At 34.4% G+C, this 15,853-nt stretch overlaps 1 protein-coding gene across 1 annotated transcript in view; it reads left to right on the top strand.

Annotated features, from left to right (window-relative positions):
• LOC145259159 (WW domain-binding protein 4-like) overlaps positions 1-9,883 on the top strand; it is a gene marked incomplete in the record, with an annotated part of 109,238 nt that extends 99,355 nt beyond the window's left edge. Inside the window, 2 exon segments of the mRNA XM_080116887.1 lie at positions 4,572-4,759; positions 9,588-9,883. Of these exon segments, the coding sequence (XP_079973013.1) occupies positions 4,572-4,759; positions 9,588-9,798 (399 nt within the window).
• Between the last annotated feature and the right edge of the window lie 5,970 nt (positions 9,884-15,853).

The raw sequence follows: 15,853 nt of genomic DNA, 5'->3' as shown, positions 1-15,853 counted from the left end.
TTGGTTCACGTTGCACTTGAACTTCTGCATGTCAGTACAGTTGGGGAAGCAGGGACCTGGAATGGAATTCCAAAGTCTAGCGGTTCTGGGGAAGAAACTACTGGAGTAGAAAGATCTTTTACATCTAGGTATCTCTACAGTGTGGGGATGGGATTTTGCAGCCTGTCGGGTCTGTCGAGGGTGTTCACATCGTGGGGGCACAAGTGCTTGCAGTTCATCAAAGCATTCACCATTAAAATACTTGTAGAACAGGCAGAGGGATGCAACGTTTCATCGATGGGACAGAGGCTGAAGCTTAGATGCCAGTTCAGGGCCTATCAGATTTGCGACTCTCTTTTGAGGAGCGACTCTCTTTGAGGAGCGAGGGACTAGTAGCCGATGCACCAGCCCAAATATGACAGCAATACTCTATACATGGGCGAATGGTGACCTTATAGAAGTACAGGATACTTTCGGGTGTTAGTAGTTTTCTAGCACGGTAGAGAGAGCCCACCTTCCTTGCAGCGGCCCTGACAATACCCTCGATGTAATTGTTCCAACTCATGTTTCCTGTGAACGTTAGGCCAAGGAGCTTGAAAGATGTACTCTCAGATAAAGAGTCGTTGGCCATTGCTATAGGTGGTAGAGAAAGTTTCTTGTAATTATTGAATGAAACTAGTTTAGTCTTGGCGGCATTGAACGTGACCATCCAATTTTGTCCCCATTCCACCACAGATTGGAGGTCATCTTCCAGTGTTTCTGCCATTTCTTTAGATGTGTTCATTTGTTTTCCTGTCATGTCTGTTATAGAGTGTGGTGTCATCAGCATATATACCCATCTCAGAGGAAATTTTGTTGGAGGTCATTTATGAATATCAGGAACAGTAGAGGTCCAAGGATAGACCCCTGGGGCACTCCCGCATTTATATCATATTGTTTAGATGTACGACCGTCGAGGACAACCTGGATTTTTCTCTTATCTAAGAAGGATTTAATTATGTTAAGTATTCTACCAGTGATACCGTATGATCTAATCTTCCTGAGGAGACCCTCATGCCATACCCTGTCAAAAGCCTTAGATATATCTAGAGCTACTGCTCTGCCCTCCCCCGCTTTGTCCAGTGAATGGTATATACGTTCAGAGATTACAGTTAGGATGTTAGCTGTGGAATGGGCTTGTCTAAATCCATATTGTTTGTCAGTCAGAAGCTTAGCATCTGTAAGGTGATGGACTAGAGCATGGTTAATTAAGGTCTCAAATATTTTGACAAAAAGTGGGAGGAGGCTAATGGGGCGATAATTTGATGGGTCAGTTCTTTCACCAGAATTCTTGAATACTGGTACCACAGAAGCAGTTTTCCAACAGCCCGGAAAGCAAGATTCATTAAGGCATTTGTTGTAGAGTTTGGAGAGAACTGAAACTACTTCAGCTGAGCACTTTTTTAATAGCACAGCTGGGATGAGATCAGGTCCACATGCTTTTGAAGTGTCAAGGTTTTTTATGATAGCATGTACTTGAGCAGAGGTGATTTGTAGATCGTCTAGCGTGGCGTCTGTCCGCATAGGAAATTCAGGTAGGGTGTGGTTGGAAGGGTCCAGTGTGGAGTTTGAGGCAAACCAACTGGCAAGCATGTTAGCCTTGTCGGTTGCTGAGCAAACAACCTCATGATTGTTGGTTAGTGGGGGAATTGCTGATTGCCCATTATTTACTACACTGTTGTAGATTTTCCAGAAGTCACGAGTTCCTAGTTCTTGTGCTTCGATGCGTTTTTTACCACCGTTTTTTAACCTTAACGTAGATTCCATGAACAGAGCTTCTTTCTTAGAACTGTATGCCTGTGGAACTCTGTTCCATTTTCCTGCTTTCCAACTGACTACAATATGGTTGTTTTCAAGTCCAATGTGAACAAATTCTTGATGAGCCATCCCCTTAAGTAATCCAATTTATCAAATTTCCACTACTATCGATGACTGACATGTTCCCCTGACCATTATACACTCATTAACTCTTATCCTCGAGTGGTCCTCGGGCCTTGATAAGTGGTGACTCCTTTCTAAAAAAAACAAAACAATACTTTATGAAAAAATAGAAGTTAAATAAATAATTAATATTCCTAGAATTGGTTGAGAATCAACTTTTTTTTTACCGAATTTGTATGTTTCAGAAATTGTAATATAAAATGTATTAAAAGTAAATAAAGATAAAAAAAGTATGAATGTTTATGTAAGAATAATGTAAGTGACTTATTAATTTCTACGACTGTTTAATGTTCAATAAATATAAGTCAGCTGATCTGTTACTCTAGCAAGCAATAATGTAAAAAAATTATTTGGAGTAACTAATCAAACATATTGTTGAGATATGAAAAAGTATATTTCTTTATTTAAGTTTATCTAACATAGAGCAAAATCGAAAGATAAAATAATAACAGTGCTACCAACATGTGTTTTATAAAGAAATATCTCCCAGTATACATGGGTGGTAAATAAGATATGAATATTAGCGTGAACATTCCTTCAAGTTCCTGTATGACTATCTCAAGTGAAAAAATTATCAGGACTAAATATAAAAATTGATAAAAATGAGTAAAAAAAACCTATAGTTTCTGAAAACCTGCATCAATTATTGGCCTTTATTCAGAAGATTTGTCAGCTTTTGTATAGAAATGAAATGGGGAAAATCTCTCTTTACTTTATATATAAGTATACATGAAAAGAACGTATTGAAATTTACGTTTTATTTCACTTCCTTTATATTTATTCATAATCTAAATAATTCATACTGTGGGTTAATTCACTGTTTGGCACAAGAAGTAATTTCAGATTTTTCTTTTAATATTTTAAGTGTTACAGACAAAATATAGAGCAGTTTAAATACTTTGTTAAATGTCTTTTGTACTCAACTCTAGTTGGTTTTTAATTTGAGCTTTGTGAAATAAATGAGATCTGATAATTATACTATAAAATTTAATTATATATGTTTTTGATGTAAAAGAAAAAACATAAATAAAGTGTTTACTAATTCATTAAATATTCAAAGAAAATGTACATTTGTTTTATTATAATATTAGAAAAATGTGACCTGTTGGGTCGCCCATTAACCTTGGATTAGTTTGTTTGAATCAGGAAAAAAGTAACCAAAAATAAACCAACCCTCTTAAGACTTAACCGAACCACATAAAATAAAAGGTTGAATTCATAGTTAACCAAACTCTAGAATCAAAATGTGCCAAGAATTCCATGTCTGGTATTGAAAAAAAAAAAAAAAAAAAAAAAAAAAAAAGAAACAAAACACCCTTTATTTACATACATATCACAGCAGCAAGATGGGGCACATGGTTAGTTTAATGTGGTGAAAAACAACTTCTCCAAGGGCACACTCTCTTAAGTAACAGTAAATTAATCAAATTCTCTACCAAAAGACTAGGAAGGACTCTTAGAACCAAATCACATCAAATACCTCATTCCTATAAAGAATGAATAGAAGCAAATCAAATTAAATATCACTTTCCTATAAATAAGGATTATCAAGAGACAAGAAAGTTCCAAGGTTTCCAGAATGTCAAGAATTCCTCTCTTGGCTGGTATGAAGAAAAGTGAGTTTTCAAAGTCAGTTAAATTTGAAAAAATGAGGACAGAATTAAAAATGAGTCTTTCTCTATTCACTAGATTTCCCTCTCTCTTTCTTTACAGGTTAAATAGTATTAATACTGTGGTGATTATAATGGACTATTACAATCTTCTATTTGATAATTAGTTTTATTACTTTTGACTATTAATAAGCAGAGAGAGAGAGAGAAATCAGTGATAAAATTTATATAAACTGACATTGAGTGACAAAGGGTAAGAGTAATAGACAGAAATTTAGAAATGGGTTACTTGGTGATTAAATTGCAAATTATGATTATGGTTAAGTAGAATAATTATAATAGATATTTTTCAAACATAATTCAATCGCAAAATCAAGGAATATTTTAGTATGTATTTTGTGTGATTAAAATATGCAGAAAAAATGTCTTAGGGAAACAAACGTTGATTAAGTAAGCTTTAATATAATAGTAGATCTGCACCAAAATTTAATTTAATCTATAATATAAACTACATTTAAGAAATAAATAATATCCCCTATAAAAAGATTGTAAAATAATTATGATCCAAATAATGTTGACATCAAAAAGTAAATAAAACAAAATTCCAATCTAAAATAAAAAAAAATTGAATCTAATATAAGCGAGATACTATAGTATGTGTAACAAAATGGAGACATCAATAATAAAGAGAGATACAAATAAATACAATATGCATTATTAGTAAAGAATGCACTTATTCTTTTAATATTAAAATAAGAAAAATTATTTTGTTTTTTGTATTGATGATACAAGGTAACTATAAAGTGGCCATTTAAAATGTAGTGCTACTCTATCATTAGTTTTGATTTTAATTTTTTCATAGAAACATTTAGAGAAAAGATTTAAAAATTTATTTATGGAGTTAAAATACATCTTTTAGTGGTTGCATTGTTGGCCCTTGTTTACTTTATAAACACTTTTTGTAACTTCTGTTTGTGATCATTTTTTAACATTCTTTCACAGGACACAAGTAATAGAAAAGAAGACGTGAAAATAAAATCCGAATCTGAAGAGATCAAGAAGGAAGGTGATGTACAATCCGATGCTGTGATTGAAGGACCTTTGCCAAGAGATGAAAGTGATAATCGAACAAGAGTAGAGACCTGCACCTCTCGAAAAGCGTATGGAGACTGGGTGACTTATGAAGAAGAGTATGTGATCAGATGTCAAACTTTAAATGAATTAATATTCAATATTAGAAAATATTTTCTAAATATCATGATGATGCTCATTAAGTAGTAATATATTTTAAAGACATTATGTTGTGATTATGCAAGGAATAAGTTATTATGTTTTATATAAATATTAAGATATTCTGATATTAAACTTTTAATTTAAGTTTATATAAAGTGATAAAAGTTTTATTCTTTAAAATCCTTAATTTTTTTAACTATATTATTTTCTAATTATTCTTTACAAAGTAATATTTAATAAGTGCAGCAATACAGGGTGAACGCTAAAATTGTTGACCTAGAAAAAACAACACGATTCTATTTCCATTTGATGAAAAACTTTTTTTGTTGCAGACCAGCTACTAGTTGGCCAATTATGTACAAATCCCAAGAGTGATAGAAGCCTTCTACCATGTCTAAAAATGACACAATGTTCAACGATTTGGTCATATATCGAGAAAATCACCAACATGACCTCCCACAGCACCAAAGCCAGCCTGATTGCTGCCATCCGTCGAGTATTCACTGAGCTCCTGCCTTCACTTGTGGAAAAGGCATGCTCTCAGTTCCGAACCTGATTCAAGGCAGTGATTGAGGCTTAAGGTGGCTACAGTGGCTACTACATAATCAAGTTACCTGAATTGATTTTTTAATAAGTTTTAAAATAAAGCTGTAGTGTTGTTTTCTTTAAGGCGACGACTTCATCATTTCACCCTCTGTGTGTGTGTGTGTGTGTGTGTATATATATATATATATATATATATATATATATATATAATCACGTTGACACACCGGTTCTTGTCAGATCACCAAAGTTAAGCAACGTTGAGCCTGGTTAGTACCAGATGGGTGACCATTTGTGGAATTCTAAGTGCTGTATTTGCTCTCCGCTTATCTCAGCATTCGTTTCCAGTCGTCCTGTACTTCACTTGCCACTGGTATTTAACAATGTTGTCTCAGGAGAGGTGTGATTGGAGATTGCGCACCTCCTGCCACAAAAATTTCACCCGCAGGCAACCCTTCGTGGGTATACATAGTCTGTCTAAGACTGAAGGAGCCTGCTTGCTTTTTTTTTTTTTTTTGCTATATATATATATATAAATTGTGCATTTAGGCGGCATGTTTTCATTCAGATAAGTATTGTTTAATAGCATGGCGTGTTCTTGCTTAATGAGTTTTTTTTTTTGTAATTTAAAAAAATTTTCAAATTGTCGTTCTTATTTCTCAGTTGAATCTGTGCAAGAAAGTTCCATAGTCATCTTTGTCCATTTGTTTTTTCTTTTGGTTGTTTTTTGCAAGTACTTTCGACTGAGTTTCAACAGTCCTCTTCAGGCAATTTTGATTGTTTGTTTAAAATCTGGATGCTTTTATATACTTCAGTTAAATTATATTGTAGGGTCAATCATCTGGACAATGTATTAGTCATGTGTCCAATGTAGCTATTCGTGTTGATGGTGCATTCTCCCAAAGGGCATTTGAATTGGTAGATTACATTAGTTTCATTGACCGACTTTGTTGTCCGGGAAGTGTTGTTTTTAATTTTCAGTTAGCAGTTAGTAATTTCTTATAGTAGATGATAAATCGGATCTTATTATTGACTGGGGAGATATATATATATATATATATATATATATATATACACTCGTTGTATCGATTGGTTTCCTAGATGTAACTCGCGTGATTATTAAAGAGTGCTCAATGCAAGAAAGAGCTGGTATATAGTCTGTTTATTATATAAACATTATTGGTTACATATGTGGATACATGTTTCAATGGAGTCCCAATTCAGGGACAACACTTCATCAGACCAAAAAAGAATTGACATTCAATTCTTTTTTGGTCTGATAAAGTGTTATTTTGTTTCTGCAGAGAGTTTCATTTCCAGTATTGTGGCTGTTACCCTGTCCACTTTCCTTAATCATCTTATCTATTTTTGCATTATTATTATTGGAACTTATAGTTTTTGCTAGGTTGAGAATGATAATTTTACTGTATTTTTGTAATGAGCTTACTTAAGTTACTACCTATCAAGAATTTGGTAGAATTCTTTTGATGCATGCTGTAAGATGGATTAAACTATGTACACTCTTGTTTTTCTTATTCTTATTCCCGTGATGCTTGTTTGGAGTACTTCTATTGGATTGGGGTTATCAGTGCCTATTCTAATGTTTTTAGAATTGTTATGTCTAGGATCTCTCATAGCCATATTATAAGATATGACATGGTATGGTATCCTTTTTCTATCCCTGCTACCCGTAGGTTCATTAAATTGGTGCTTAATATATTAAATTTCACTATTAAAAAAAGCTAATACTTCATTATAATATATTTTCTAACTATTAAATATTTCTTTGTTATAAGATAGCCTAGATATTCTTTTTGAGATGTTTTATTCACCGAGTATGGATGATTGGATTTAGAGTTCATATAACGTTTGATTAGGTTTATCATATCATTCATGTTTTGTTAATTAAGTTGAGGATAACATCTAAAAGTTTATTTTATGGTTAATATCGATAGCTATTTTTAGGTCAGTGTCTTTAAACAAAAAGAATTACAGTATACAAAAAGAGTTAAATATAATTGAAAAAACATATTTTACCGAAAGAACACACACACACACACACACACACACACACACACACACACATATATATATATACACACACACACACACACACACACACACACACAGGGCTTTATGTTGCAAGTGAAACCATTGCATCATTTGTGAGCAATTTTTCCCTGGCGAAAATAAAACATTCACATGGAATTGCTTTATTCGTAACATTAGAGTGAAATAAAATTATTTGGGTTTGGCTTGTAACTATTCTATTTGGTTAGTAAATGAAAATATTTGCTTGTCAAAGGTTAACTAAAGGTAAATTTGTCTGTAAAGCCCTGATATATATATATATATATACAGGGTGGGCCAAAATTAGGGTCCTATTTTTAAAAATTCATAACTTTTTTATTTATTGATTTTTAAAAAAATTTTTTTTCAGAATAAGTAAAGGACCCCTTCCGAAGCAAGCATGAGCCGTATTAGCCCTAAGGAACGTACCCTCATAATAGAGTGGTACTTTAAATCCAATGAGTCGATTTCGGAGACTCAACTCATCTATCGGTGTCATTACAACACCAGAAACTCTCCTTCGGCAAAAGCAATCCGAGGAATTATTGCTCGTTTTAGGGACCAACAAGGAATATCCGACATGGCGAGAAGTGGTAGGCCTCGTACTGTACGAACAGCTCAAAATTTCGAGGAATTGGAGAGAAGTTTGGAGGAGGATGCATCCACATCCACAAGGAGGAGATCAAAAGAACTTGGCATTTCTCGAACCTCACTTCGGAGAATGCTAAGAGAAAGAGGATATTTTCCATATAAAGTGCAGCTAGTTCAAGAACTTCAACCTCGAGATAATGAAAAAAGACTTGAGTACGCTATGCGACTCCAGGATTTGGCCAATGATGATCCCGATTTTCTCAAAAAACTAATAATGTCGGATGAAGCCCATTTTCATCTTGATGGATTCATCAATAAACAAAATTGCCGAATATGAGGTACGGAGAACCCAAGGATAATTCAGCAGCACACATTACATCCACTCAAGCGCACGGTGTGGTGTGGCGTTACTGCTGAAGAGATAATTGGCCCCTATTTCTTTGAAGACGATGCCGGAAATCAGGTAACAGTAACGGGTGACCGCTACCGAGAAATGCTGCAAAATTTCTTGCAACCGTGGGTTGCCGCCAAACCTGACAGGATGTGGTTCCAACAGGATGGAGCCACAGCACACACTGCGAGAGATACCCTTACACTTTTACAGGGTATATTTGGAAATCAGATTATCTCTCGCAGTTGCGAAATTCAATGGCCTCCACGATTACCCGACCTTACAGCTCCTGACTTCTTCTTATGGGGTTACCTCAAAGAAAAGGTTTATGCCAATAAAACAAACAATATTGAGGAACTGAAAGCAAATATTGAAGCAGAAATAAGAGCCAGAGGTCCTCAGATGTTGCAAACTGTTATGGAAAATGTTTTAAAAAGAGCCAAAGAGTGTGAAGCCGCCAACGGCGGCCATTTAGAAAACATTATTTTTGCTTAAAAAACTCAAAACAGTGTAAAAAACAATACTTTAGTTTTTGTAAGTTTTAAGAAGTGTTTTTTGGCCAAAATTTGTTTTGTTTATTTCAAAAAATCTCGGAAGGGTCAGTCTACACACACATAAAGTTTGGTGAGTTTAACTTTTATTTTGTGGAAGTTATTCAAATTTAAAGATAGGACCCTTATTTTGGCCCACCCTGTATATATAATTATTACAATAATAATTTTTTTTAATACCTACAGCCACTATTATTTCATCTTTTCGAGAATCATCAGTGTAGGGTGACACAATTACTATCGGTCGGGAGATTCAAACCTGGCCACGAAGCCATCTCTGACTCCATTAGCAAGGAACAAATTCCATGGCCAATCTCAACTGTGTGCCACACATGCAGAGTGTAACAGATATTTACAGAAAATGTCGTAGTCTGCGTTTTTTCTTGTGAGTCCACGTGCAACAACATAAGAGAATATGAAGAGGACGGCCATGGAATCAGCGTTGGAATCAGCGATGCAGCATGTGGGGGCCATGTGATCGTGTCTCAGGGGGCTGAATTCCCAACATTAAACCAATTTTGCATTAAATTTTGCTCTCATGGGGAAGAAGATAAATAAAAAGTTGGAATTTCAAATATTTTCATCTGATAAAATTATTTGCCTAATTTTAGCCACCATTTTTTTTTTTTTTTTTTGTAGAGCTGCAGTTGATTATGAACTACCTGATGTTGAAACCAAAGAAATTCCTCTACCAGAATTTTCAGCGGAAGAACCTGTTAAAGTTAAATTTAAAGAGAAGCGTGTAACCACCTTATCACATAGTGGAGATGCAACAAAAGTAGCATTCAAGAAGCGTAAAATCACAAAAGGAGCTTTGAATGTGCGCAGTCGAGATAGTTTGGATAATTGAATTATTGCAATAATGTTGTTTAATGTGAACAAAGAAAAACTTTTCACTCTTATCTATCAGACATAAATTTCAAGTTTTGGTTGCATTTATTGAATTTGATTTTCGTTTTTTTTCTCTTTTTATGAATACCAAAGAAAAAAATTAAAGAAATCCTGTTAAAAGTTTTGTAAAATCTGGGAAATATTTTATGTGAAATACATTTTAAATTTCAAAAAAATATTTTATGTAGCAAAATATTTTTAGGAGATAAAATCAGTTCATTTTGCTATGTAATTTAATTATATTTTGATTTTTTTTCTCAGTTTTGTGGTTACATTTGACTTGATCTGAGAATTTGGACTGACAGTAACTGTCATCTTAGTCTCATCGCAGAATAAAGTAGACAGGTTAACCAGAGTGAAGAAACCTGGCTAAGAGAAAAGAAAAATATAGCCTTGGTGTGCTGTGCAGTAGAGCAGCTAAAGGACCTGCATCAGATGCATCATTTCGGAAAGGAGCAAACTTTTTATCTAGCAAGAAAAGTGAATCCGCACATCACCTATCCAAAAACTGTCCCAACAACGACAAAAGACGAAAACCATGCTGTAACTATTGCAAAAGCACCGTTCACAAGAAAGAGTCCTGTCGCTACAAATAAAAAGATAGCATGAAAAAAAGATAGCAAAGAAAATACATTCAGCAGCAAGTGTAATATTGCTTTTACTACACTTGCTGCTGAAAAATTCAATGCAAAACTACTACATATGCCAATATCACCTATGGGCTTGCTGGTAAGAGCCACTTCTCATATCATTGAACTCACAAAGAAATTTAAAAACTTTGAAACATTCCAATCAGAAAACCACTATATGCAGTTAGCTGATGGAACAAAAACTAGCAGTATGGCACTAAAAAGAAGAGACGCCGAAGTACGCCTACTAGACATGAATGGAAACTGCGTTATGGTTACCCTAAAAATGGTGTTACTTATACCCTCCTCCCCACAGGACATATTTTCCTTCAAGGAAAATTTTCTCAAAGTAGGAATAAACACCCTGACAAATGGGCGACTACTATATTATATTTGGTTCACTAAGACTTAGCCAGCCCCATAGACCCAGCAGATTTAAACGGAAACAGATACGTTGCCTCATTCACCAATGATTTCTCTGGTGCTGTGTTTGTATACTTCGTCAAAAATAAAAGCGATACTACACTTGCTGGTGAAAAATTCATCGCAAATGGCAAAATACAAATACTGAGATCGGACAATGGTTCAGAGTTCAAGTCAAACGACTTCCAAAAAATAACAAGCCTAAACAATATAAGACATGAAACCTCGGTACCATACTCGCCACACGAAAATGGAACCACCGAGATGAATTAACGAACATTACTTGAAATGGCAAGATGCATGATCATAGAAAGAAGCTTACCTAAAACTTTATGGACTTATGCTGTTATGACATGTACAGTTGTATGAAACAGGTGCTTCAACAACTGTTTAAAACAGTCTAAAACAATAAGACAGAAACTGGAGCCAGACCCTGCATAACTGCCTCACCAAAAATAACTTTACCGAGAACCAAGTAGATTATTGCATCTATATACATCACAATGATAAAGAAAGATTCATTATCATCTCATGGGTTGATGATTTAATTATTGCTGCTGATAACATTGATTAAACATCACCAAGCAGATGCTAATGTCAGAATTCAAAATGAAAGACCTGGGAAAACTCTGATTTATTGCACAGTATGCAGTGCTTGTATCAAATAAGGAGAATGAAGAAATAAAAATAATGGTCATTGTGTTTGCTTATAGGTTAGCAATCTCTTGAGGAAACGAAACTTCAGGGCATCTAATATGCATATGAAAGGCAGACGGTTTCAATAAAAAGCCTGTTGGGGTTGTTGATAGGTAACCACCGGCTGGCTTTGAGTCCTGGACTGGGATAATTGTGTGTAAGGAACTTGGTGTGTGCCATAAGTTTTCATTTGGTGCTGGCACTTCATGTTGTCTACTTTTTGTTTATCTTAATGATTGCTATTTTCTGTGATGGATTACACTGTTGGCAAGTTTTACCAAGTATAATCTTGGCCCTACAGCAATCTGCACAATCTTTTTTGGTTCCCAGAACCTGTTTTTTTTTTTTCTCCTGAACATGAACTAGTTGACAACTGTGGTTGTTGATGGTTATTCTTTCAGTCATACCCTTTCTTGGTTTCTTCCTTGTTATTCTTCTTTGTTTGTTCATCTTCTAGTTGTGTGGTTCATTCAGTAACTTTGCTGGGGATTTGATTTGAGCTGATCGCGGTGTGGCTCTGTAAGCCATCATTGCTAGGTGGCTGTTTGTGTCTATCTCTCACACTTTCATAAACAACTTCTTACCCACCATCCTCTCTGCGAATCCATTTGATTGGGTGTGTTGAAAGGGTAGTGTGTCTGAAGTTGTAAGATTTGGCAAAATTTGCAAACTCTGTACTAAAATAATGTAGCTGATTGTCGTATACTATTTCTAGAACGCCTGATTTTCAAAGAGAAGTCTCATGTCGAATTACTGCTCTGATCCGATCGTCTGCCAGAGAAAGGATTTTTATAAAAATATAATTCTTTTATTGTTATATTATTACATGAGGGCTTCACAGCCAAAACTACTATGTGTCTATTGCGCACAGGGTCCAGGCTTCAACTGTTTAAACAATACAATTTAATTCTTCTTTCTTTATTGACTAAATGGCATATGGTATCTGTTTACAATGAGTGGAAGTTTGTTTGTGTTGCTTGCTTTCATAACAATAACAATATAGTAATGAATTACCTACCTTGCATAGTGTTTTGTCTTGTACGTTCTTGACGCCTATTAATTTGACAGTGTTTCTCCCTTTTTTAAATGTATTGTATCTCTCTATCTTTTCATAGATTTATTTATTATTGAAGTTCCTGAGTTGACACTTGTATTTCATACATTCACTTTCCACCTTTATTAATACAACATGGCTTAAGTTCCTGAGTAGCGCCTCCACGTATGTTGACTATTTGACAACTCAATTTTATTTTTTTTATGTTTCCTTTCTTCTTCATTTTTATTGGTTTGTTTTGCATTTCTACGATAAACATAGTTGTCTGTAAATTATTTTGCAACCACTTCTGACCTCATGTTGTAGCACTAAGATGTGCGGAATGTTATGGATTATACAAGGATGTGATGAGACTGGAATGAAACGGGTTTTATTGTCTCCATCTACAAACTGGAATTCATTCACGGTGAGACCGAAACTGGAAAAAAGGATATGGAAAAGGAGGAGGATGGGATGGGGATGTTATTACTGATACTACAACAGATACTGGCACCTAAGCCTGGACAAGAATTCAAGAAGACTTACGACATTTATAACACCATATGGTAGATACAACAGGTTTCGCATGGGAGTAAAATGTGCCCAAGATGAATTTCAGAGAGCCATGACAGAGAATTTTGATAACCTAAAAAATGTCCTTTATGGATTCAAATAAGATGGTATGATTATGACAAAGCACCGAATCATCTAAAGCTTTAAGCAAAGGAAAAAAAATGCAAGTTCAACTCAGAGAAATTTGAAATAATCTTTTTCGATCATATCATCTCGAAACATGGTATCAAACCAGATCCAAAAAAAGTAGAGGCAATTATATAAATGCAACCACCCGAGGATGTGAAACAGCTCACCAGATTTCTAGTAGTGATTAATTACTTAAACAAATTCTCACCATGATATACAACCTTGACTAAACCCTTTTGTGATTTGATATCTAAAAGAAATGATTTCACATGGGTATCCCAACAGCAGAAAGTATTTGAGGAAATCAAAAAAGTGATCAGAAAGAATACAATATTTTAAGGAATCTATTGTATTACAGGTGAGTGCATTGGCTACAGTTATAGCTGCAGTTCTGATACAAAAGGAGATGCCAGTTGCATTTGCAAGCAAGACACTGTCAGGCCCAGAAACTCGATACTCAAATGTCGAGAGAGAAACGTTAGTCATCGTTTATGGCTTGGAGAGATTTCAACATTATGTGTGGGGGTCACAAAATAGCCATCCACAAAGACCATAAGTTATTAGAATTGGTAGCACTAAAGAACCTATCATGAGCACTTCCAAGACTTATGAGAATGCTATTAAAAGTGGAAGAATATGATTTCATAGTGAAATATATCACAAGACAAACAGTACCAATTGCATACTGTCTATTACAAGTATCACCTAGACCTAGCAAGCACATTGAAGAAATTGACTTCAATGTCCTCAGTATGATAATTTTAATTTTTCACCAACCAGAATAGATAACATCAGAGTTGAGACATTGCAAGATCCAGTACTAAAAGAACTTATAAACATGGTAATGTTTGGCTGGCCTACCAATTGAGTTGACTGTCCATTTTGGAACTTTAGAGATCGTATTTTGCTTAAGCCGCAAAATCATAATACCAGTTTCTCTGCAAAGAAGTATATTAGAACTCCATGCATCACATCAAGGAGTTAAGAAAACCGAATTAAGAGTCCGTTCAGTTATATACTAGGTAGAGATGAATAAAGATATTGAGAATATAGTGCTTAATTGTCACACCTGCCAAAAGTGTTAGGCAAGTATCCCAACTGAATTGATGCACCAGCATGAAACCTCTACTTACTCTTAGCAATATGTCAGCACAGATTTATTCTCAATTGCTGGGAAGGAATATCTGCTTGTAACGGACCAGTACAACTGAGGTCCATTCGTACAATGCCTGCACTCCACCTTATCAGCAGCTATCATTAAAAATATAAAGGCAACAATTGAAGAATGAGGTGTACTGGAAGTTCTATACTCGGACAACAGTCCACAGTTCACAGTGAAAGAAATTTTAAGTCTTTTCCAGATTGTACAGAAGACATTGTCTCCACAATGTCTTCCTACAGAAGACATTGTCTCCACATTACCCGAAATCTAACGGATTTGCTGAGAGGATGGTCAGAATATGCAAGAAAATACTGCTGAAGGCAAAACAAACTAAACATGACAGTTATCTAGTAATGATGGCAGTCACACCAATGTCTATGAACATAAACTCTCCAGCAGAATTGCTCAATGGCTGACAAATACAGAACCACTAATATCCAAGCAGCAGCATTTCGTTGCCCGGTTGATATTTTATGATCATGTCATATTCCTGGAGTCTCAGGAGCATTCGTTGAAGTTGAGGGGGTGCTGCTGTTAGGTTCTTGAGGCAGATCATTCCCAAGGGATTGTGGTCACTCTCAACTTCAAAGGAGCAGCCGTAGATGTATGTTCGAAAAAAATAAAATGAACAATTTTTCTTGATTTTTTTTTTCTTGGTAACATAATTATTTGAATTACAACAAAAAAAAAAACGAATTCTAAAAAATAATAATTTTTAAAAAACTTTAAATAATATTAAATTCAAATATTACACGATATGAAGTTTAAATCGATTTTTTATATAACAGGTTTCCAATATTAAAAAATATATTCATATAATATAATATAGGACTCTTGAGATAATAAAAATTGCAAAAGAAAAATGGACCAAAAAAAAAAATTTCGTTTCGATTTGATTATTTAAAATGACAGAGTAGGGTTGCCAGACTATAATAAATGTTTGAAGCCAAATTTTTCAGGAAAAAAGGCCAAAAAAAGCCAAATTCAAACGCGAAGCCACATTTTTTAGGTAAAAAAGGCCAAATTGAAAATGAAAGAAAAGTTGACTTTTAACAGTTTTTTTTGTATTAGTTTTGTCGTGTTTTCTTGGCAAAAACGGTAAGCATGAAATTGAAACTGAAAAATACGTTTACCCCCCCCCCTCAAGCATAATTTTAGGTTTTAATTTAATAGGGAACGGTTTTATTTTTAATATTTAGGCAAATAATTTCATTACAATACATTCTACAGTTTATATATTTTTAACATTATACAAGAATATTTATATTAAAGAATATTTAGTACTATTTTAATATTAAATAATTTAAGGAAAAGTTGGAAAATTTGTAGATGAGAACTCTAAGGTGCTCCCATTCCCAAAAAGTAACAG

This window comes from Euprymna scolopes, chromosome 34 (genome assembly GCF_053919585.1).
Source record: "Euprymna scolopes isolate OS-2025 chromosome 34, ASM5391958v1, whole genome shotgun sequence".
Lineage (NCBI taxonomy): Eukaryota > Metazoa > Mollusca > Cephalopoda > Sepiida > Sepiolidae > Euprymna > Euprymna scolopes.
Note: the sequence above shows the minus strand (reverse complement) of the source record. Positions and strands in the feature narration are given on the sequence as shown.